At 42.7% G+C, this 23,286-nt stretch overlaps 1 protein-coding gene across 15 annotated transcripts in view; it reads right to left on the bottom strand.

Annotated features, from left to right (window-relative positions):
• Window positions 1-23,286, bottom strand: part of cadpsa (Ca2+-dependent activator protein for secretion a) — a 124,349-nt gene that overhangs the window by 23,990 nt on the left and 77,073 nt on the right. For 5 of the 15 annotated variants that reach the window (XM_054785698.1, XM_054785701.1, XM_054785713.1 and 2 more), the window contains 8 exons: window positions 21,781-21,922; window positions 21,099-21,233; window positions 18,693-18,848; window positions 17,213-17,360; window positions 14,547-14,621; window positions 14,104-14,187; window positions 12,343-12,375; window positions 8,707-8,814 (listed from right to left, as the gene is read on the bottom strand). In XM_054785698.1, the coding sequence (XP_054641673.1) occupies window positions 8,707-8,814; window positions 12,343-12,375; window positions 14,104-14,187; window positions 14,547-14,621; window positions 17,213-17,360; window positions 18,693-18,848; window positions 21,099-21,233; window positions 21,781-21,922 (881 nt within the window). Of the gene's footprint in view, window positions 1-8,706; window positions 8,815-12,342; window positions 12,376-14,103; window positions 14,188-14,546; window positions 14,622-16,699; window positions 16,715-17,212; window positions 17,361-18,692; window positions 18,849-21,098; window positions 21,234-21,780; window positions 21,923-23,286 lie in introns of all 15 variants that reach the window. The other 10 variants (XM_054785700.1, XM_054785702.1, XM_054785707.1 and 7 more) reach the window with 4 other exon arrangements.

Genomic DNA, 23,286 nt, shown 5'->3' with positions numbered 1-23,286 from the left:
TAACATAAACATAAACATAAACATAAACATAAACATAAACATAAACATAAACAGAATAGCAACTGTACTTCCAGCTATCCAAGGGCCACTGTCTCTGACATCACAAAAGTGATACCTGAGGAACTGGCAAAACACCAAAGTGTGAAACATCTGATCAGTTCATGTGGGTGCAGTGGATGCCAGAAAACAACAGTCTGAAACCTTAAAAACAGACTTCAATGAACTATCTGAGAGTCTTGATAAAGTGGCAATCCCAACGTTCATCAGTGGACCTCTCCCAAACATCAGCGGAAGGATGAACAAATTTGATGTTGTGCCGTTGAAAACCTCACTTCCTGGCGCCCTAAAAGTTGCAATAGACATCAAGTTGTGACAGCTCGGGCTTTTTAGCTTGATGGCTAGCGCTCTTGAGTCAGTCACATGGTGGGCCCTCCCTCGTTCGATCCCTGGGCGTGTGCAGTGATGAACCAGAACCAGACAGGTTACATTTGCTTTCTACACAACACAGTACATGATAAATAGCATTATGGTTGTCCCTCGTTTATTGTGGTTAATTGGCTCCAGACTTGACTGCGATATGTGAATTTCCACGAAGTAGGATTCAATATTAACTCCTTCAATCCCAGCCATTTTTCAAAAGACAACTACTTCCGTACCAGCCATTTTAGCTGATCTTTTGGCTGATCTTTCAAGGCTATCTAAACACAGAGCCTACCAAAAGACAGACGAGACTCTCGTCTTTCATCAGAAAAAAAAGTTTGTTTCTACTTTTTCCCGTTCTTTAGTAATCAGCAGTAGAACATAGGTAACATAGGTTTTGGGAAAATACCAGTTCCTGACTAGAAACGGGAGAAAATCAGCTTTTTGTGAAAAGATGCATTTCAAGCTTAACTTTCACTTTGACACAAATATATTTTGCTTTTGTGACTTTTGCTTTTTCAAATATCTAAACAACTGTACCAAAATAAACAACACAAAAAGGGGTTGTTTTACATCAACATATACAAATATAACTCCATGAACTAATTACAATTTTCACATTTGGAACTGAACTACTGTATGTGTGTGCATGTGTGTGCACGCGTGTGCGTGTGTGTACATACGTTAAAATTTCCCTACAATGCGTAACCTTCTGCACGCTACACTTTTCTATCTACATGATGCACTTCTGCTCCCTTGCTCGACCCCCGACACAGGACCGCCCCGCCCAGGGACGAAGGAGACATCGCATCTGAACACCGCCCCACCGATGAAAGCCCGGGTGGCAGATATGGAACACCCAGAACCTGCCCCCACAGACCAAGTCCCCGTGTATCCCCATTTAAAAACAAAACAAAAACATGACTATCTTTGTTTACGTCACAACTGTTACACAGGCTACTGGATCACAGCAGGGATACAAGAGACGTCCACTGCTTTAAGTATAGCAAGCTACTGAGCTAACTAGTTAGCCTCCAATTTCTTTATTCAAAACTTAAGAAGGGGTTTGAAACTGAGTGGGGGAGAAGGACAAAGTAAGAAGTCAAAAAGGTACCACTTCCACACGGAATGGGAGGATAACTTTTTGTCACGCATCACACATCAATGACTCCATCGTGAAAGTTAAGGTAAGGTCAGGTACGCTCATGTCTCATCCATGTAACATTAGATTCAAGATTCAAGATTCAAGAGAGTTTTATTGTCATGTGCATGGTAAAACAGCAGTTATACCATGCAATGAAAATCTTATTCTGTTCATTCTCCCAAGGAAAAGAAAGAAAAACACAAGAAAGAATAAGAACATAAGAAACATAAACACATAAACATAAATACCAAGAAATTAAGCAACAACAGAAGAGACATTAATGCAAGTAAATAATACAAATAAATAAATAAATAAATAAAGTGCTATGAGTGTGTGTTGCGTGTGGCGTGTCTGAGTGCTTCATTGAGAAGCCTGATGGCCTGTGGGTAAAAGCTGTTTGCCAGCCTTGTGGTCCTGGACTTCAAACTCCTGTAGCGTCTGCCTGATGGTAGGAGTGTGAATAATGAGTGTTGTGGATGTGTGCTGTCCTTGATGAGGTTGTGTGTTCTGCGTAGGACTCTAGATGTATAAATGTCTTGCAGTGAGGGGAGGGCTGCCCCAACAATGTTCTGTGAGGTCTTGATCACCCGCTGGAGTGCCTTCCTATCACGTGTTGTACAGTTACCGTACCAAACAGTGATGGAGGCGGTAAGGACACTTTCGATGGTGCATCTGTAGAAGCAACTCAGGATTGTGGTGGACATGCCAAATTTCCTCAGTCTTCTCAGGAAGTACAGTCTCCTTTGGGACTTCTTCAGAATTTGTTGGGTGTTGTGAGACCAGGTGAGGTCCTCGCTGATGTGTGTGCCAAGGAACTTGAAGGTTTTCACCCTCTCCACCTCAGTCTCACCAATAAACAGGGGTCTATGTGGCTCCTTTTCCCTTGTTCTTGGGTCGATGATCATCTCTTTAGTCTTATCTGTATTGAGAAGGAGATTGTTATCACGACACCAAGCTATGAGGTCCGCCACCTCTCTTCTGTATGATGTTTCAACACCACCAGTGATCAGTCCGATGACTGTAGTGTCATCCGCAAATTTAATGATGCTGGTGTTGTTCTGGGAGGCCACGCAATCGTAGGTGAAGAGCGTGTAGAGGAGTGGACTCAGCACACACCCCTGTGGGGTCCCAGTGCTCACAATTCTTGAGCTGGATGTGCGGTTGTGGACTCTGACTGACTGGGGTCTGCCTGTGAGAAAGTTAAACACCCAGTTACAGAGGGAGGGAGACAGGCCAAGTGTGAGGAGCTTATTTGTGAGTTTGTGGGGGCTGACTGTATTAAAAGCGGAGCTATAGTCTATAAATAGCATTCTGACGTATGTGTCCTGGCCCTGTAGGTGAGAAAGGGCTGTGTGGATGGCAGTGTTGACTGCATCATCCGTGGACCGGTTCTGGCGATATGCAAACTGTAGAGGGTCCACAGTTGCCACCGGGATGCTCTTTTTGATGTGGGTCATGACTATTCTTTCAAAGCACTTCATAACAATAGGAGTGAGTGCTATAGGGCGATAGTCATTCAAGCAGGTCACGTTGCTCTTCTTGGGTACGGGCACTATGGTGGTGGACTTAAAGCAGGTCGGTACAGATGCTTGTGCAAGCGACAGGTTAAATATGTCAGCAAGCACATCAGCTAGCTCTGATGAGCAAACCCGAAGTGCACGTCCTGAGATGTTGTCTGGGCCTGCTGCTTTTCGTGGGTTTGTTTTGTTTAGAACCCTGCGCACATCAGCTGATGTCACCATGAGAGGTGCGTCCTGTGTGCTCCCCAGGTTCAGCCACCCTCTCTGCTCATCAGAAGTTTGGGTGTCAAAGCGGGCATAGAACTCGTTCAGCTCATCTGGAAGTGTGGTTTGGCTGGACGTGGCTACGCTACTCCGCTGTCGATAGTCTGTGATGTGCTGGAGCCCCGCCCACATGCGCCGAGGGTCTGAGGTGGAATAGTAGCCCTCCAGCTTCTGTCTGTACTGTCTTTTGGCCTCTCGTATGGACCTCCTCAGGTCATATCTGGCCTTTTTGTAGTCATCAGCGGTGCCCATGACAAATGCAGTCGAACGAGCACGTAGCTTAGCCCTTACATCACAGTTCATCCACTGTTTTTGGTTAGGGTATTTTCTGTAATACTTGGTGGTGGTAACAGTCTCTATGCATGTGCTAATGTAGCCAGTAACAGCAGAAGCATATTCATCCAAATCAACAGTACAATCTTCCCTCCCCGCTGCAGTTTTAAACACATCCCAGTTTGTGCAGCCAAAGCAGTCCTGAAGTACTTGATCAGTTTCTTCATTCCATACTTTAACTGCTGTACTTACAGGGGGAGCTTTTTTGAGAAGTTGTCTGTACGTTGGATAAAGGAATATAGAGATGTGGTCAGCCTTTCCAAAGTGGGGTCTTGGAACAGCCTTCAAAGCACCTTTCATGTTGCAGTAGACTTGGTCCAGGATGTTATTTTCCCTTGTGGGAAAGCTCACATGCTGGTGATATTTGGGGAGGACAGTCCTGAGGTTACAGTGGTTGAAATCGCCAGATATAATGAATACAGCGTCTGGGTGTTTGGTCTCGTGTTTATCGATGATGTCATGCAGGAGGCCTAGTGCATTAGCAGTGTTAGCTCGTGGTGGGATGTAAACAGCAGTTAAATACACAGCGCTAAACTCACGAGGTAAATAAAAAGGTCTGCATTTCACCATCAGCAGCTCAATGTCCTGCGAGCAGTGCTTTTCCATCGTCTGTACGTCTGTGCACCACCGTTTGTTTACGTAAACACAGACGCCGCCACCTCTGTGTTTACCAGACGCTAAAGTCCGATCTCCCCGGTAAGCAGCAAATGATTCCAACTGGATCGCCGAGTCCGGTATATCCTCCGTCAGCCAGGTTTCTGTGAAGGTGAGGACACAGCATTCCCTGATCTCACGTTGAGCTGTAATCCTTGCTCGTAGTTCGTCCATCTTGTTTTCAAGAGAGCGGACGTTGGCTAGCAGCAAGCTTGGTAGCGGTGGCCTAGTCGCTCTAGCTTTTAGCCTAGCATGCAGGCCGGCTCGCTTGCCTCGTTTACGCCTCGGATGCTTTGCTCGCCGGGTATTCAGCTCACCGGGGCCGCAGGCTGCTGCGTTCTCCCGGCGCAGAAGAAAGGCAAAGTCTGAGAGGCTAAATGAAAGTTCATGGTGAACCCTGCCGATGTTCAAAAGTGTCTCCCTGTTGTAATGTACTGCGTGAGTGTGTTGAATGTCCAAAATGAACAATAAAATAGCAAAAAATAGAAAAACACGGGAGAGTGTCACAGAGACGTCTGCCACGGAGGGCGCCATCTTTACTGGCCCCTTGTGACCAGAATACTACATACTGTTTGACGTGTCTTTCAATATGTTTGGACTAATAACAGGTCACAGTCAACCACAAAACGGCAATAATTCATTCATTTTCGAAAAGCACGATAGAGTGAGGGAGCGAACCTGATGACTGTACGTCACCATAATGTTTGCCCCACCTAGTGGTCAATATTGTGTGTTTTCAGCTGACAGAGGGGCTATACTGCAGTTCTTATGTTGTTCTTGGGCAAACACGACAGGATATAGACAAACAAATGAAAAAAGAAACACACCATGCTTGTGGGGCTGATTTGGATTAACAAAACCAAAGAGGAGTTGTCTGTCTGAGCTAGGATAAAGCAAATAAGCATGAGATAAACACATGGCGGACTTTCTCAACACCTGCTAAGTTGAGCAAGGACTTAATTGTGACGACGACTCTTTGTTGACGCAAACATGTTTGTGTGATCTTCTTTAATGGGATGTCAAGGAATGTTTGCCATCAGAGATTAATCACACATACACACACGTCATTTATCAGAGGCTTTCAGCGAGGCAGATTCTGGCGTGGGGTAGTGAAGGGGTTGTAGTGTGTGCAGCAGTGAGTTTGAAGTCCTCTCGGATCACAACAAACACAGCTTAGAGTTACAGCACAGAACTTGGCTCCAGTTGAGAAAGAAAAAGGCCAGGGATCGGGGTAATGTCAACAGCTTAGAAATCATCTCTTCCGGTTATTAAGGCGCCCAGACTCACTCATCACTTCAACTCATTATTTTATTATTATACAGTAGTTCTGTTTCTCACTCATTGTGTCAGCTGAGGTTCTGTCAAATAAAGTTCCTTCAGGCGCAGAGGTACTTCATCCAAGTGATGGGAGTGTCGGCTTTTTTAACTCATTCAATCCCAGCCATTTTTCGAAAGACAACCCCTTCGGTAGCGGCCGTTTTAGACGATTTTGGCTGATTTTTCAAGGCACACAGAATGTTGTGTTCTATGGTTATATAAACATGGAACCTACCAAAAGAAAGATTAGACTCCCGTCTTTCATCAGAAAAAAAAGTTTGTTTCTACCTTTTTCCGTTCTTACTAATCATCAGTAGAACATACGCTAGTTTCAGGAAAATATCAGTTCCTGACTAGAAAAGGGAGAAAAACAGCTTTGTGTGAAAAGACACATTTCAAGCATAACTTTCACAATTATTTAGCTTTTCTGACAGCTCAAATACCTAAACAACTATACCACAACATAAACAACAAAAAAGGGTTGTTTTACATCAAAATAACAATTTATTTAGAAATATAACACCATGAACTATTTACAATTTTGACATTTGGAACTAAACTGTGTGCATGCGTGCATGCGTGTGCGTGTCCATGCGCTAAAATTTCCCTACAATGCATAACCTTCCGCACACTACACTCCTCCATGCTCTTCCACTTCCTCCTTGCTGTGGAGTGTGTTAATACATGCTAATGATCCCTGCTGAGCTCTTATCAAATGCACTTCTGACACCTTGTGGTCGTTTTCATGTCATAAAACCACTTAAACAGTGTCATCCATTCGTGTGCAGTTGCATAATCACCTCTTTTAGCCTCTTGCGCAAAAAAAACGTAAAAGACATCAAAATACATCTTTGGGATCGGGCGTTCGGGTTTATAAAAACGTATAAATACGTCTTTGGTATTGAATGAGTTAAGGGAGCTGATTCCTTTGGTTCGACTCCCTGAAGCAGTGCTTTTCAAATGGTGTTATGGGCCCCCCCGGGGAGGTGGGGGGCGGTGAAGTGTCAAGGGGGACGTGAGAAGCAGGGCTTTTTCAATTTAGAAAAAATAAATTTGAACTGCTTAGCTGGCTTGTTACCTTGCTAGCTAGTCTCGAGTCCCTGCAGCATATGACGTAAACAATGAATAATAGGAGTTTAAAGGTGACTATACGGGTGTTATTTCATGTCTACAGAGCTCCAATAATGTTAAAAATCATATTTAGAAAGTTATAAACAGGTTTCCATTTATTAACATTGAATTCTATATTGCGGACATTCATTTATCGTGGTCGGGTCTGGAACCAATTAACCGCTGTAAAGGAGGGACGACTGCACTAAATATACTGTATGGGTCATTGCTATTTTGCACTATATTGTATGGTCAGATAGTGTTATTACACCTATTAGCTCAGTGCATTTTCAGTCTAATGGAAGACTTTCTTGACACGCATACTCACATAGCACAATCAGAGTTGTGCTACACTTACATAAGACTTGTGGAAAAATACTGGGAGAAGAGGCAGACACACAAAAGATGCATTGTTCTCATTCTCTAGCTCAAGCTTAATTTTAACTTTCACACAAACTTAACTTTCACTTTCTAGAGGGGTGCGGCAACTGCTTTATCTGCTCTGTGCACCCATCATTCGGGGCTCTTCATCAATCTTCCTTGTCAATGCTAGAGTCCAACCAAATATATGGCTCTCAATTTTTAACATTCAGTTATTGACTACTTCTCCGATAGCCATGTGGTCCAAAGAACCAGGCCGAAAAGCTAAACAAAAGAAGTCGCTTTGACAGTGCATTTTCCATTTGTATCCGGTAATCCCTTGTTTATCGCAGTTAATTGGTTCCAGACCCAAATGCGAAAAATGAATTTCAGTGAAGTATGATTCCTTATTCATAAATTGATTTTTAAATTTTCATAGTTATGGCATAGAAAAAGTGTTCGCAATCTTCTAAATACGTTGTATAACCTTATTAGAGCCATCTAGACATGAAATAACACCCACAGAGTCACCTTTACATCGGTATTACCCAATATAGTAGATATAATCAGAGAAAATGAGCCATTTAAGACAGTTTACCTTGTAGGGGAGCAGAACCGATGGCGGACCGGAAATGACATCTGGGATTCAGAGTTGAGTTTTAGCTTGTTGTGGGCTATGGCTGCAAGGTAACCCATGTTGTTATGATCATTATGATCATTATTATGTTATTATTATTGCGGCCGTTGTGAGATAATTTAAAGCTGCAATAAAAGCTGGTTGTTCCAGTCTGGTTCTTTGGTGGTGGTCTCACCGAACAATGACTGACACCTGGTGACCAATGTAGGATACTACATTCAAGTTGTGGTCTTAATGGCTTATACTGTATTTGTATTTTAGTGCATTGAGCCATTTTTGTGCTTGATGTTGGGAGCGATGTTCGAACCGTGAGTTAGTGAGGGACGATTATGCCTTAGGAACTTCACCGTTGCGTCGCAGCACTGGGATATACAGTAGTTCCATTCGACAAGAAAATGTGCAAGCAAACATTCACAATCCTGCCTGGAAACATCATACCAAGACATCTTACAAAGTGATCTGTTGTACCACTTTTTCCCCTCCATCATTTAACTGTTGTTTGCTCACTCGGAAAAACAAGATAATCCCACAGGCCTGCAGATTAGATGCAGAGAGCTGCAACTCATCGAGCTGCAGGGATTGGTTAAATACAATTTAGGGGGAGACTTCCTCCATTCGGTGATGCGCTGTTTTGGTGTTAGTTGACCCCAGCTTAAGTATTTAAGGCAAACAGTGTCATGTGACTTAACGGCAAGTTCATTAAAGCTTGAGCTGTTTACTTGTAATCAACGGCAAGAAGGAAGCGCAAGTGTTGTACAGTAAAGATCACGAAATGACTTGGAAGATGCATCCAGAAGACGTTTTTCTGTGCGTGCTGCAGCCACACTTGCTGTCGTTAGCCAATCTGTATTCATATCATTCATTCAATGCAGAGAAATGAAGGAGATGATGACATTCACTTTTGTGTAAGCTCCAGCATATGGAAAGCAAAGCTGTGGTTTACTTACATCAAATAATCGTTCAATGTACACTTCCTCATTGACCTTCTCCCGCAGCATGTCCTGGGAGTGACGGACAAAGGTCACGTAACCGTCAGCTACATCCATTCCGGGCTTCTACAGGGGCAGGAATGAGGAAACAGTATTAACGCAACAATAATGCTAATTTGACACATAAGTACGACGGAGTAGTAGGGCCACATTGGGGAAAAAAATCTGAGGTTTCGAGAATAAAGTCGTACATTATTTACAGCATTTACAGTAGATGAGCACCTTCTCACTGCCTTCCGTACCCCGCCACCTCCACATGCCCAAACATAAGTCCCCGCTTTTCATAGGTGTCTTAGGCAAGTGCCTGTAACATAAAGATACGAGTTTTTTCTCGTACACTTACGACTTTATTATTTGAATGCTCTGTCGTAACAGGCATTACCTGAGACAGCTATGAAAGGGCGGACTTATGTGACCTTTGGCCTTGGGTGAAGGTAATATTAAGACTTTTTTCTTGTAAATTTTGGACACTTTTTTCTTGTAAATTTACAACTTAATTCTCGAAATCTCTGATTTTCATTTATTTTTCAATGTGGCCCGAATACGCCGTCGTACATAAGGTAGCATTTACCAAATAGAAAATGGGACAAATACTTCAACATCCCCCCCGCAATGGCCACAGTGGAATCTTGGTTTGCGTCATTAACATCAGAAAACATCCAAAAAACAAATACATTTTTCGCCCGAACAAATAATGCTAATCCAATCAATCCATTCCAGACACCCAAAAATATTGACACAAAGCTAATTTTTAAGAGAATAATTCTACTTTTACATGCAGAAAACAAAGCAAAAATACATCTAAATATATGGCTAAATACTAATCTTGTGACTTACACGTACTAATACTGTGCCGCTCGCAAGTCAGTGACAAAACGGTAGCTCTTTCTTTGGCAGGAGCGAATCACGAGCTATCAGTGCACTCACAAAGAGCTTGTCAACCCCTTGGAAATCGCGGGAGGTAATAATATATAACAGTATAAGCAGGCCTTACATCCCGACGTACGTGTTACCACACACACGGGCTCTGCAATTTTTGGGAAATTTGTTTGCCGTGGGCAGCACGTGGGGGGGGGGGGGGGGGGGGGGGGGGGGGGGGGGGGGGGGGGGGGGGGGTTCGATTGCAAGATGGTCGTACTGACTTCCTACGGCACCTACGGCTATCGTGACCGGGAGAACCAGAGTGTACAGCGGGAAGAGCCGCTTTTAAAGTTTTACCGTAATGCATTGCATTCATTGGGGCGCTGCAATGATGTCAGCCTCCCCTTGGGCTCTGGAAATGAAATGCATTATGGAAAAACTTTCAAATGTTTTTTTCATTTATTTAGTACTCACATTGTTTGGATATTTATTAGGTATACCTTTTGAGTGTTAAGTTGCTGTGTGATGAGTTTGTGTTGTTTGTAAGATGACACCGTGAGTCACACTGTTATATCGAGCAATGACCTCCTGCAATTGGCTCCTGTCAAATATAAAGGTGCCTGGTCCTCACGGACTCGTGCACGTCACAATATGCCATTTTATGACCTGGACATGTTCGGCTTACACACCGGTGCGGCTTGTATATGTACAAATCTGTTTTTTCCTCTAAATTTAGTGGTGCGGCTTATATACCGGTGCAGATTATACACAAGGAATTGAGGGTAGTTGAAGATGATGATCGGAGGCCCCGTGTCTGATTGACTTGGAGTGTTCGCTCAGAGACTGGAGCTTGGCTGCCAAACAACTCTTGCAGTCTGGCCATGTGCAAAGTGAACTCGGCCTCTGCAGATACTCGGTCGGGTTTACCAGGGACAGCAGATTGTGAGGGGGCTTGACACTCTGACATCTCAGATATTCAAATATTCACTGTGGACGATACAGTAAACTTCAACCAAACCTTCTTTGACAAAATATTTAGCTTTCCAAACCTTTATTTTCACCAACAAAAACCATGCAAGAGGACAAGAAAGCCAACCCAAACCACATACTGGTTCTAAACTCCATTAACACACTTGCAATGGCGATTGCGACGTGTAAATGAAAATCCTTTTTCTACCAGTGAAATTCCAGATTTGTACATGAGGAACATAATTAGCATGCTGGACTGGGAAGTGCGACCCCTGCCAGCATAAGCGATGCCTCGTCACATTCACTGACAAGGCATTCATTTGAAATTTGTCATGTGTTGGCAGCTAATAAAGCTCGGATGCACACACACACACACACACACACACACACACACACACACACACACCATTGGCACACTCCCAAACACGCACCACCGCAACTGCCACCCTGACAGCAGAATGGGAATGTGTCGTACAACATGGGCTCACAATGTACACGCCGCACGGAGCGAGGCACGAGGCACGAGGCACGAGGCAGGCTGGCTGTCAGTGTCTGGCCACATGAATATAAACGGACACGGGAAACAACAAACACGGGGACGTATCAACACCGTCTGGATTATGACTCTACAAATGAAAGCCTGGTCAAATATTCACTGACATCAACAATAAGTGCCACAATGGAACAAACGCTCATTTCGAGTTTTATTAGTGACAGCTGCTAAATGAAAAACTGACACTCACAGCTGCAAAGTAGGACTTTGCTCGCTTTCTCCTTATTTAAGAGTACAGTTTTTGTATGATTCCTTTGTTGTCGAAAACTTTGGAGAAGAAAAACTAGTCCGTTTGCCCTGTACTCTCTGAGTGTCCAAACACAGCACCCTAAGCGTGCATTGTTTTATTGACTGCGACTGCAAAATAACCCCGCACGGGGCCGAAAAAAGTTGCTAGGGCTAGCAAATTTGATAAAGATGGTGATAAACACTATTGAATTCAAGAAAGATGTCATCGCAACTCCACCATTCCATTCGTAATTTATCATTTTTTCACACTGTTTTCAGCATGTAAAATGAGAATTATGATGTATTTTTAGTTCATATTATTGGGTGTCTGGAACGGATGGCAGTAATCCCTCACCACTTTGCGCTTCGAATTTCATGGCTTCACTCATCACGGTTTTTCAAAAATGTTATTCATAAATCACAGGTGTTTCGTAATTGAATGTGGCCTATTTGTAGCAAAAAAAAAGCATATTTAAGCACATTTTACATATTTTTTTGCCTAGAATCGGCATTTTTACACGTAAAAATGTCTGAATTAACTAAAATACAAATATTAGGCATTCAGAAGACGCGATGACATGTAGTATTCTACACTGGTCACTAGTGCCAGTAATACTTGTATTACCTTGATGGGACAATAGCCACCGCTGGAAGTACTGTCCAGAACAGGAAGTAAAAAAACAACAAGGAACTCTCGCGTCTATATTATTCTAATTTGTCTAATTTGTCTTATTTTCTCTTATTATGTCTACCATAGTAATATGAGTAATATGAATGTGAGAGGGCTCTAATAATGTTAAAAACTGTGTTTAGAAGGTTGTAAAACAAGTGTACAACAACAACTATAATGATAATGACAGTGTCAATGCAACTGTGTTAAGAGAATAATAAAAATGATCAAATGAGGGCTGTTTGCTCCATAGCGTGCATTAAACAAGCAGTGTGACACAAATACAAAATACAAAGACAGAACTTCCACTTACAGGCACGTCCACATATTTTGAGGCAGCTTTCACCTTGTCATAAAGGGGAGAGATACGGGAAACAAACAGTGAGGTATCCAGCTATGATATCGCAGCTACGTCCAGCTTGCAGTTGAATCCATTTTGGTTCATCTGCTAGCCGAGACTGCATGTGAAGGTTTCAGGTGCAAACAACTTGACTTTTTGTCACACAAACTGCCATCAAGCAAGCACATACAGTTCATAGCAATCTTTCTGCATAATTTCATGTGTGGAACACGAGTGCTGATCGCTAGTGAAGAGTAATATTTCAGATAATTAGTCAATCCGATCCTGTTCTCACTCTATTTGACACTTGAAGGCAACACTGTAGTTCATTTGAGAATTCCAGCAAGAGTGAGGTGTCCTCTCCCAGGAGGGTTGTTAGAATCACAGTTTGGGAGGTTGGATACTTATCAGCAATCAAAGATATGCAAAGGATGAATGTGTTTCTACGTGACAGTTAGTCAGATAGCAACACAGATGATTTAATACGGCGTGTCTTCTCATGAGCAATTCTTTGCACATCCGATCAAATAGGGTGATACTTTTTATTAGGGCTGGACGATATTGGAAATTAGTGCCATATATGATATGGGTGTCTATTCATCCATTCATCCATTTTCTTATCCGGGACCGGGTTGCGGGGGCAGCAGACTCAGTAGGGAAGGCCACCTCTTCCAGTTCCCAAGACACCAAGGCGTTCCCAGGCCAGCTGTGAGACATAATCCCTCCAGCGTGTCCTAGGTCTGCCCCGGGGCCTCCTCCTGAATGGGCACGGCTAGACCACCCCATCACGGAGGCGTTCGGGAGGCATCCAGACTAGATGCCCGAGCCACCTCAACTGGCTCCTCTCTATGTGACGGAGCAGCGGCTCTACTCCGAGCCCCTCCCGGATGACTGAGCTTGTCACCCCATCTCTTAGGGTGAGTCCAGCCACCCTACGGAGGAAACTCATTTCAGCCGCTTGTATCCGCGATCTCGTTCTTTTAGTCACGACCCAAAGCTCATGACCATAGGTGAGGGTGGGAACATACTGTAGATCGAGCGGTAAATTAAGAGCTTTGCCTTCCGGCTCAGCTTTACGCATCGTCAGACCCCTGTCTCCACGATACCGGCTCATCAAAATGTCTGATCCACGTGTGATGCTCTTGCTCACCTCTTAAGCAAACCCAGCCATCATCAGCAGCATTTACAGCGGGATCTTGAACACCGCTGCTGCCTCAACGGCTCTTATTACTGCTATTTTTACATGGATAGATATAAACTATCTATCTATTATACCAGTGTCATTTTTGCAAAGGAGTCTCCCGCAGATCGTACCGTGTATGCCGCTATTTCCCGCTAACCTTAGCAAAGCATCGGCTCAAGTATGCTGCGTGCGGACTGTCATGGCAAGCAGACTCGCTGCAGCACACACAAGAGTGCGCCATCTCCTGGTGTCAAGTATGAACTACATGAGGCACCATATTTGCAGAAATGGCTTTTCAAATTCTGCAAGGTTGCTTGTCCCAATTTTACGACTTTGGCGTTTAAAGGGCTAATGAGTTAGAACTTATCGCACATCTTTTCGCTATGGATATCGCACGTGCCAATATCACAACAATACTATTTCGATATATATCGTTCAGCCCTACTTTGTATCCAAAATTGTTTGAAGAGTCACACAATGGACACTAATGTTGCTAAACTACAAGACTTTCCACCATGTATGCCAGTTACAAAGTGTAAAAATCAACTTACTGTGAAAGAAAGAAAAGAGGAAAAGAGCGTTCCTTCATCGTATCTGGAGAGCTTCGCTAATACACTTTCCAGAATGACCACAAACTGAAAGAGAGTTGCAGAAAGCACGTTATGATCAGTGCCATGTGTCTATGTGTAATAATACAATCTGCTTTCATTGGGTTTGATGCACAGTCCAACCTCGGATCTCAAACTTTCGCGTAGCTCGTAACATTTGCACTCCGGCCAGCATTTTTATACAAATCAGAATTAACATTCTTTGTGGATTTTGAAAAATATAATATATATTTTTTTATTTTTTTTTCTGCAGAAAACATATCTTATGCTCCTTAAGTCGGTAATAATTAAAAAATAACTCCTGATCAAAATCTGAAGTACAAGTATTTACATTTTGCGCTGTTGGATCTTGAGGAGGTTCTCAGTAGTTTCATTGAGTGTGTTACCTTTGCTACTAGCAGAGTTATCATCTCCTTCACCGTCTCCTCAATGAGATAGTCAATTTGGGAATGGTACTGTCGCTACAGAGAAAGGACAAGAGCACATATTACTTACGTCATCATTCAAATATTTTTAATACTAAAAACACTGCTTACATCTTCACATTCTCAGCTCCAAATACATTGTCAACCTTCATCTTAACACGTCTTTTTTTTTTTTTTAAATCTAGAGCAGGGGCGTCCAAACATTTTCCAGCGAGGGCCCCATACTGAGAAAGGAGAGGATGCAAGGGCCACTTTGCTATTTCGTAAAGCAACACGCAGATAAGGTGTGTGAAAAAGTGGCCCCCTTCCTGAGTTCTTATTTTTTTGCATGTTTGTCACACTTAAATGTTTCAGATCATCAAACAAATGTAAATATTAGTCAATGACAACGCAACTGAACACAAAATGCAGTTTTTAAATGAAGCTTTTTATTATTAAGGGAGAATAAAAATCCAAACCTCCAAAAAAGTGATTGCCCCCTAAACCTAATACCTGGTTGGGCCCCCCTTAGCAGCAACAACTGCAATCAAGCGTTTGTGATAACTTGCAATGAGTCTCTTACAGCACTGGGGAGGAATTGTGGCCCACTCATCTTTGCAGAATTGTTGTCATTCAGCCACATTGGAGGCTTTTCCAGCATGAAGCGCCTTTTTAAGGTCATGCCACAGCATCTCAATAGGATTCAGGTCAGGACTTGGACTAGACCACTCCAAAGTCTTCATCCATTCAGAGGTGGACTTGCTGGTGTGTTTTGGATCATTGTCCTGCTGCAGAACCCACGTTGGTTTCAGCTTGAGGTCACCAACAGATGGCCGGACATTCTCCTTCAGCACAATTCATGCTTTCATTTATCACAGCAAGTCTTCCAGGTCCTGAAGCAGCAAAACAGCCCCAGACAATCACACTACCACCACCATATTTTACTGTTGGTATGATGTTCTTCTTCTGAAATGCGGCATTACTTTTACGCCAGATGTAATGGGACACACACCTTCCAAAAAGTTCTAACTTTTCTCTCGTCAGATCACAGAGTATTTTCCCAAAGGTCGTGGGGATCATTAAGATGTTTTTTGGCAAAATTGAGAAATGTTCTTTTTGTTCAGCAGTGGGTTTTGTCTTGGAACTCCGCCATTCAGTTCTTTTGATGTTGTTTTGGGTCTTTTGTGACCTCTTGGATGAGTCGTTGCTGTGTTCTTGGGGTCATTTTGGTTGGCCGGCCACTCCTGGGGAGGTTCACCACTGTTCCATGTTTTCATCATTTGTGGATAATGGCTCTCACTGTAGTTTGATGGAGTCCCAAGTCGGGCCAAAATGGCCCCCGGGCCGCACTTTGGAGACCTTTGTTGTAGAGAGTGTAAATACCACCACATTTATTAGTAGAATGTTTAGATTTAGAATAACTGACATTAATCAGATGTGTTATTTTTATTTTAGCTTGTTTTTATTAAATTATTACGACAAGGCAATTTTTGTAGACCAGGGGTGTCCGAAGTTGGAATTAGCGGTGCACAATAATAAATGGATTTGATGGAAAACAATCCCTTTTTTGTGTTGTTTATGTTGGTGTAGTTGTTTAGATATTTGAGCTGTCACAAAAGCAACAAATATTTGTGTCAAAGTGAAAGTTATGCTTGAAATGTATCTTTTCACAAAAAGCTGTTTTTTTCTCCCCGCAAAAATTGGAAAAAAGAGCAGACTGAAGTTCCCCATAATAATAATGCACTTTTTCACCTATATCAGCCTGGACACCCCTGCTGAAGATATTGTGTGTGGATGCAAAACAAGTGAAGATGAGCTGAAACGCTATGGGAATGGTAGCGGAATGAAGATTGAATGAAGAATATGGGATAGTTTGGATCGGTTGACAAATGTGGAACCCTCTGGTTTGGCCTTGTAGCACCGACAGAACAGCTCAGTCAAGACAGAATAATTCATTTGTTGTCAGTAGCTGGTATCAGCCTCTGAGATCTCTCACTTGCACCCCAAGTGTATGCAGTACTATCAACACATACGTTAATGAAATCCAAACAATTCAAGGGGAGGAAGACACACGACTAATTATACATTCGGGAAACGGATGGTGTGACAACCATTGAATTTGCGGCCACACTTACCCAGTCTCTAACAAACTTTCACAAGACAGAGAGAAGAAAAAAAAAAGCAACTGAGAAACAGAAAATGAAGGTGACATGTCATGTGTCAAATTATTTGAACAATCAAAGGATAAAAAGCTGCAAATGACTTACACGGCATCTGTCAATAGCATTCCAATTGTTTCCACTAACCTGCACATTAAATCATCTTAAACTGTCTTTACCATCAAAGAAAGGCAATTACACTTAATACGTACTTGTCTGATACAAAGTCTGCATTTTAGATTGAACTAGTTCAAGGAAAACTGCACTTTTTAGAGGTTTGCCCATCATCAAAGACATGTGCATTCATGTCTCATAAGGATTGTGGATGATGGGCAACATAAAAAAAAAAGGATGCCGAACACACAGTTTCTATACTGTTATGCTCATTTACTGGAGCCTATCCCAGCAGAATTTAGGCGAGCGGCCGGGGACGCTGGACCAGTCACCTGTCAATTTTAGAGCGCCGGTTCTTATCTTTTTCAGCCTCACCTCTTGATCCAGGTCCATGGCGCACAGCTTGGCAGACTGAGCTTTGGCATCCACCATGACGTTAAACATGGTGCAGATAGACTGCGGCACTCGGAAGTCTGTAGCCCGACTGCTCCTCTGAAGCTTGGCCTCGAATGCTGCACGAGTTCTTTAGCAAAGACACAAACATGCAGGACCTCAGTCGAGATTTTTCACAATGATGCTAATTATCCTGACATATCATCCATTACATACGAGAGGTGTCTTACAATAGTCGACTATTCGACGATTTGATTCAGACGAGTCTGATTCGACTATCAATCTCACCATTGAATCATATAAAAATGTCATGTGATCAAGATTGTACTCGACTACACGGGGGGGTCCCACAGCCGCTGCTGAGCAAACATTTTTACAAAGAACGTTTTTGTTACAAAACAGCCTAGTTTTTGTTAATAAAGAATTAAACATGATGTGTGTGTTACATAGAAGACCTATACTTACCACGCATGAATAAATCACCTGCTTCGGTGGCACAATCCCAAAGAGCTGCGGCGAGCGCTGGCTTTGAGCGCTAGGTAGAAGGTCAACATCGATGGACTTATTGGCTCATAATGGCGTAAACATGGTAGGTGTGCAACAACCTTATCTTGATTTATTTGGTGACAGAGACAGCCGTTCACACGGACGCACAGTCGCTCTTCTATCAGTCAAAAGCGTGTGGCCGTCGGCTAGCTCAATAGCATCCAATAGCATTGTACGGTACTCCTCTGCTTTGTCACGTCTCAGTGAAAATAATGACGTTGCAGTCCGAAAGTCTCTTACTGTGGGTGATGTGGAGTCGTAACTCCGTTTTATTCACTAAAGACCGTACATTAGCAAGAAAAATGCTTGGTAAGGAGAATCTGTTCGGTGTTTGCCTCGGCTTAGCTTGTTTTCCTCCGAACCTTCCTCGCCTTTGTTTACGTTGTCGACGCATGTCCGCCTGGCTCGGTAGTGTCTGTAGACTCTGGTACTCTGGAGATCTCAGGGATGAGTCAAAGATCGTTGATAACAACGTTGGTGCTGAGAAATCCAATATCCAAAAGCTCTTGTCGAGTGAAAGATGTCAAAACAGACCCGATATGAACAAATAACAACTACAAAACTACAAATCTGGAAAAGAAGCTGGGATTCTCTGTTTACACCTCGCCATCTTGCATAGGTACAGGTCTTCTGTTAAACACACGTCATTTTCAATTCTTTCAAATGAATTTGTATCAAGGCTATTTATGGCAAAAACAAAAACATTCCATGTAAAAATGTAAGCTCAGCAGCAGCCCCCCCCGTGTAGTCAGAAGGGTACAATCTTGATCGCAAGACATTTTCATCTAATTCGACTGTGAGATTGATAGACGAATCAGACTCTGCCGAATCGAATCGTCGAATACTCGACTATTCTAAGACACCTGTACATTTCATGTCACGGTTTCCTTGCAGCCTAATAATATATCCTTCTTACCTTTTTATACAGGATTCAATCATGTCACTGGACATCAGTTTCAGTCGGGTCTCCAGGTGTTTGCCAAACTCCTCCTCTGGCCAGTGAAGATCTCGGATGAAGGTCTGCAGAGCATCCAACTTCCAAAACAGATCCTCTGACGTCCCTGAGCCGTTGCTTTAAGGATAAGAGGTCAGAATTTAGTGTTTCAAAATTCATCATATGAGTGCAATCGTGTGACTTTGACTGAGGGTGAGAGGGTGGAGACTATTATCATTTTCTAAGCTGAAATTATCACGACAGGCGGCCCTTTGCTCCATCACGTTTTTCAAAAATATATTAATTATTAATCCTGCTGTTTTGTGGTTGAATATGGCCTACTTTTACTAAAACAATATGCCTATTGAAGCAAATTAGACCTATATTTCGTATATATTTTTCTATACTGATCGCCAGAACAACAGGCTTTTATTGCGGGTTTTAATGATCTCACAACAGCCGCAATAATCACAACACCACAAGCTACTGCTGTGGCCGTAACCCACGCCAAGCTAAAACTCAACTCTGAACCCCTGACGTCACCTCCTGGCCACAGGAACAAAACAAGCACATGAGCATGAAACTGTTCTTCTTTTATTGGAGGTTTGAATTATGTAACAACAGGCACAATACTCCAGAATAAAATTAAAACACGGGCTGCTGTTGCGACCATCATCCACGGCAAGATAAAACTCAACTCTGAACCCCCGATGTCACTTCCTGTCTGCCCGCCACTCTGCTCCCCAAGGGAACAGATTTATAGCAACACACGAGCATGAGTCTTATTTATGTCGTAAATGTCTTATTTACTCTTATTATGTCCACTATATTGAGTAATACAAGTGTAAAGGTTACTATAGGGGTGTTAGTTTATGTCTCAAGGGCTCTAGTAATGTTAACAATTGTATTTAGAAGGTCGTAAAAAGGTTTTCTATGCTCTAACTCCCTAAATACTCTATTTATAAATAAGGATTCCTACTTTGCAGAAATTCATTTATCACGGTCGGGTCTGGAACCAATTAACCAATTGTTGCTGTATATGCTTCCTGCCATTTCCACTTGACGGGAAATAGAACGCATGAGAACTTTACTGTCTCTACTATTTTTAGACAGAAAAGACGACATGTGGGAGCCCTGAGTCGGGCATTGGCAAACAGGAACAGGAAATGTGAGAGAGCTGGGGGAAGGAATTATTCGCTCACATGATCACAATTTACGTATGAGACAAACATGAAAAATATTTCTCACTGCAATTGCCCACGACAACAACAACAGAGGGTGCCAGCTTGGGAAGGAAGGATATGGAAAGATTCATCGTCCTGACAGCATCAACTTCAGATCAGTTAGCGACATGTTTCATATCAGGGCATTGGCATAAATGTGGCGTTACGGTCTGTATAAAGCCAAACATTTGACAGCTAGAGCACAGTGTTGATTATTATTGAATAAATCAGCTCTGTTTGCATCCCTTCTTTGGAAAATGGATGCAAGTCTCAGCATTTTTACAAAATGTGCTACAGATTTCACGTCCCTCTATGCAGGGAAGATTATTAGCAGGGATGCTCCGATCGATCGACCACCGATCAATATCGGACAATTTGCTTAAAAAACACCTGATCAGCATATGCCAATAAACGCCTTTCAAAGTCGATCACAAAAACTGATCATAATTCCCTGATATCAGCCTTATAATTACTGGTCCGATAATGATCGTGCAAACCTAGTTTGACCAAACATCAACAAATGCCGAATCGCGAATGTGTGGGGGAGCCGGAAGGCAAATTAACTGACGGCCATGGAGATAGTTTCGCGCCCTCCGGGAAAACTACAAAGAGTGAGCATATTTACAACAAGTCCTGATACTTTTAGTCCCAGTATTTGTGATATGAAATTTCCATATTGTTTCATCTCTTGTTGTCAGTGTTGGGAGTAAAAATAACAGTTATTGTGATCCAGTGACAGGTAACGGAATTAACCTATTTCAAACGTTACAACATCCTTATCACCACCTACAGTGATATGTGGCACGTTGTTACGCACTGATATCAACGACCTGGATGTCACTCCAGTCGCCACTGTTCACTACTGCTACACAGGAAACTAAATAGCTAGCCAACGCTGTATGGTTGCTTAGACAGGAAAACACTGCACCCTAGCGTTTTTGGAGGAGAACTGCAAATCAGCCTGATCAGCCTTTGTTCAAAAAAGTAACGCAAACGTTCCCTGATAAGTAATTGCATTTATGAAGGAGTAATTCAATTCAGTTCCTTTTTTTGGGAACTCCTTATAGTATCTGAAATTGTTAGGAAGGTAATGATTTGGGACATATGAGCCACATGTACGCCAACGATGTGTGCATGTCGCTGACTGCAGGAGGCAAGTACACACTCTGAGTCATCATTCGATGTCATCCAGTTGGGTGGAGAAAAGATGGGCATTTGTGAGAGGTTAACACTTGGTACTGTTAGATTTGGTACTTTGGGCATTTGGAGGTTGACATTTGGCAGAGCGCCTGCTCTACCCCTGTGGAGAGAAACAATCAAATAAATACATTTATTAATAATACTTCATTACCGTAATTTGTAAAAATTTGTATAAGACGCACCGGTCGCACCCAATAAATTTAAAGTGCAAAACAGATGTGTACATATATAAGCCGCACCAGCCTATAAGCCGCACATGTCCACATCATAAGACGGCATATTGTGGCGTGCACTTGTCCGTGAGGACCAGGCGGCTCTATTTGACAAGAGCCAATCACGGGCTATGAAAAAACTCACAATGAGCTTGTCAGCCCATTGGAAATTACTCAATATAACAGTCTGACTCACGGTGTCATCTTGAAAAGAACGCTAAACTCATCACACAGCAACTAAACACTCAAAAGCTAGGTAAGAAACATACACGGCAAATACCAATAGGAGTTTGAAATAAAAAACAACAGTTACTGTATTTTAACTTCATCCCAGCAAATTGGTTCATTGGCCTCTAAGATTTGATGATAGATGAATGCCATATACAGTGTAGATGAAAGCTCAAGGATGGAAAGGCTGATGTGAAGTGCCCTTACTTGACTGGTTCCCATGATTCCCTTTCAAAGCCTCTATGAATAGACTGAGCAATGGATGATTCCATCAGGTCCACATAGCGCACCACCAGGGGGGCATACAGGTCTTGCAGGTGTTTGTGAAACTTCCCGTTGCAGAGGTTATCTGTTTTGAGACAACGATGAATGCATTGTTAGAAATTGGATAGGAGATTCACAGTAGTTGGTAAGGTTGCTTCGACTGTGGTCCACATTAGAGTCCAACGGCAACTTGCTAATTAACTTGTGCTGTATAGTAAACCACGAGTGTCCATGTCTTATTTTGGCCCAGAGGCTTGCTAGTTGTGACTTCTCTTGTCACAGGTGTGCCACGGCTTTAACAAGTACCCTTTGTGTCTAATCCAGGTTTGTGGTGTTTGTTGGAGGCTATTTCTCAGTCAGGGCCCGCAAAGCCTTCTCTGCTGGCCTAACACTGTCAGAAGCCGTGACCTATATTTACATCTTAAATTCTAGTATTTCTTCCATTAAATGGTATTAATTTACTCCCAGTAGTCCATTATCTTTATGACATAGCATGCCTCTTGGCTGCACTGCTTCCAGTAGCGTATGTGTATGTTAGATTCGTTTTTTTAATCCAATCAGCTTTCAGCTTCTATGTGTTGCCATGCCAATCCAATCTGCCCGGGGCCTTCAAAATCAAGAGTGCTGTCCCATGTCACTTAAACACTATTAACAATGGAGCTGTATCTTGAACCAACCAGATTTCAGATTCGCCTTCCAAGACCAGCCTACAATTACATCAACATTTTTCTGTCTTCTGATTGGTTGATCAGAGCTAAACTGTTTGACAAGCTAAGTTACGCCCACAATGGCAACTGACATCTCTGGTAGTAGTACTTTCATGTGTTTGTCATGTTATTAGGTAAATATTGATTCTGAACTGCTCCAGATGATGTTGTAGTGTAGAGGTTTGGAGTTGTCTGAACCCTTTATCACTGACCTGTTCCATTTACGCTCGTTACAGTTGGCTGAGCGCCACATTTACAAGCACCGCCGATCATCGGTGGAAGCTACTAACGATCTGAGTTACGAGCAGAAATGAAAGTCAGGCGTATCGGTGGTGATCTATTTGAAGACAAAGTGGTTTAAGAGGTGTCTTGCTTTATTAGGAATGGTACTGTAGTGAGCTGCCAGTTATGTATCGTGTTATGTAAGTTATGTACGTGGATGGATGTCGCAGTGGGTAACAGTGCCGCTGCGGTGAGTGAATGGCAACGTATGGCAATATATATAATTATCATCATTAGTCGTGCCTCGCAAAATCGCGGTTCAATTATTGCTCCCTCGGTATATTGCGGTTTTTCAAAAAAGTTCTCCTCCCATTCCGTGTGGAAGTGGTAGGTTTTTGGCTTCTTAACTTTAGAAGAAGTAAATTCGAGGCTAACTGGTTAGCCCGCTAGCTTGTTAGCTGCTAGCGGCCGTCTCGAGTCCCTGCAGCATAAGAGTTGCTCAATGTGACGTAAACAATGA

The sequence above is a fragment of the Dunckerocampus dactyliophorus genome, chromosome 8 (assembly GCF_027744805.1).
Source record: "Dunckerocampus dactyliophorus isolate RoL2022-P2 chromosome 8, RoL_Ddac_1.1, whole genome shotgun sequence".
Taxonomy (NCBI): Eukaryota; Metazoa; Chordata; class Actinopteri; order Syngnathiformes; family Syngnathidae; genus Dunckerocampus; species Dunckerocampus dactyliophorus.
This window is presented reverse-complemented; position numbering and strand designations above follow the sequence as displayed.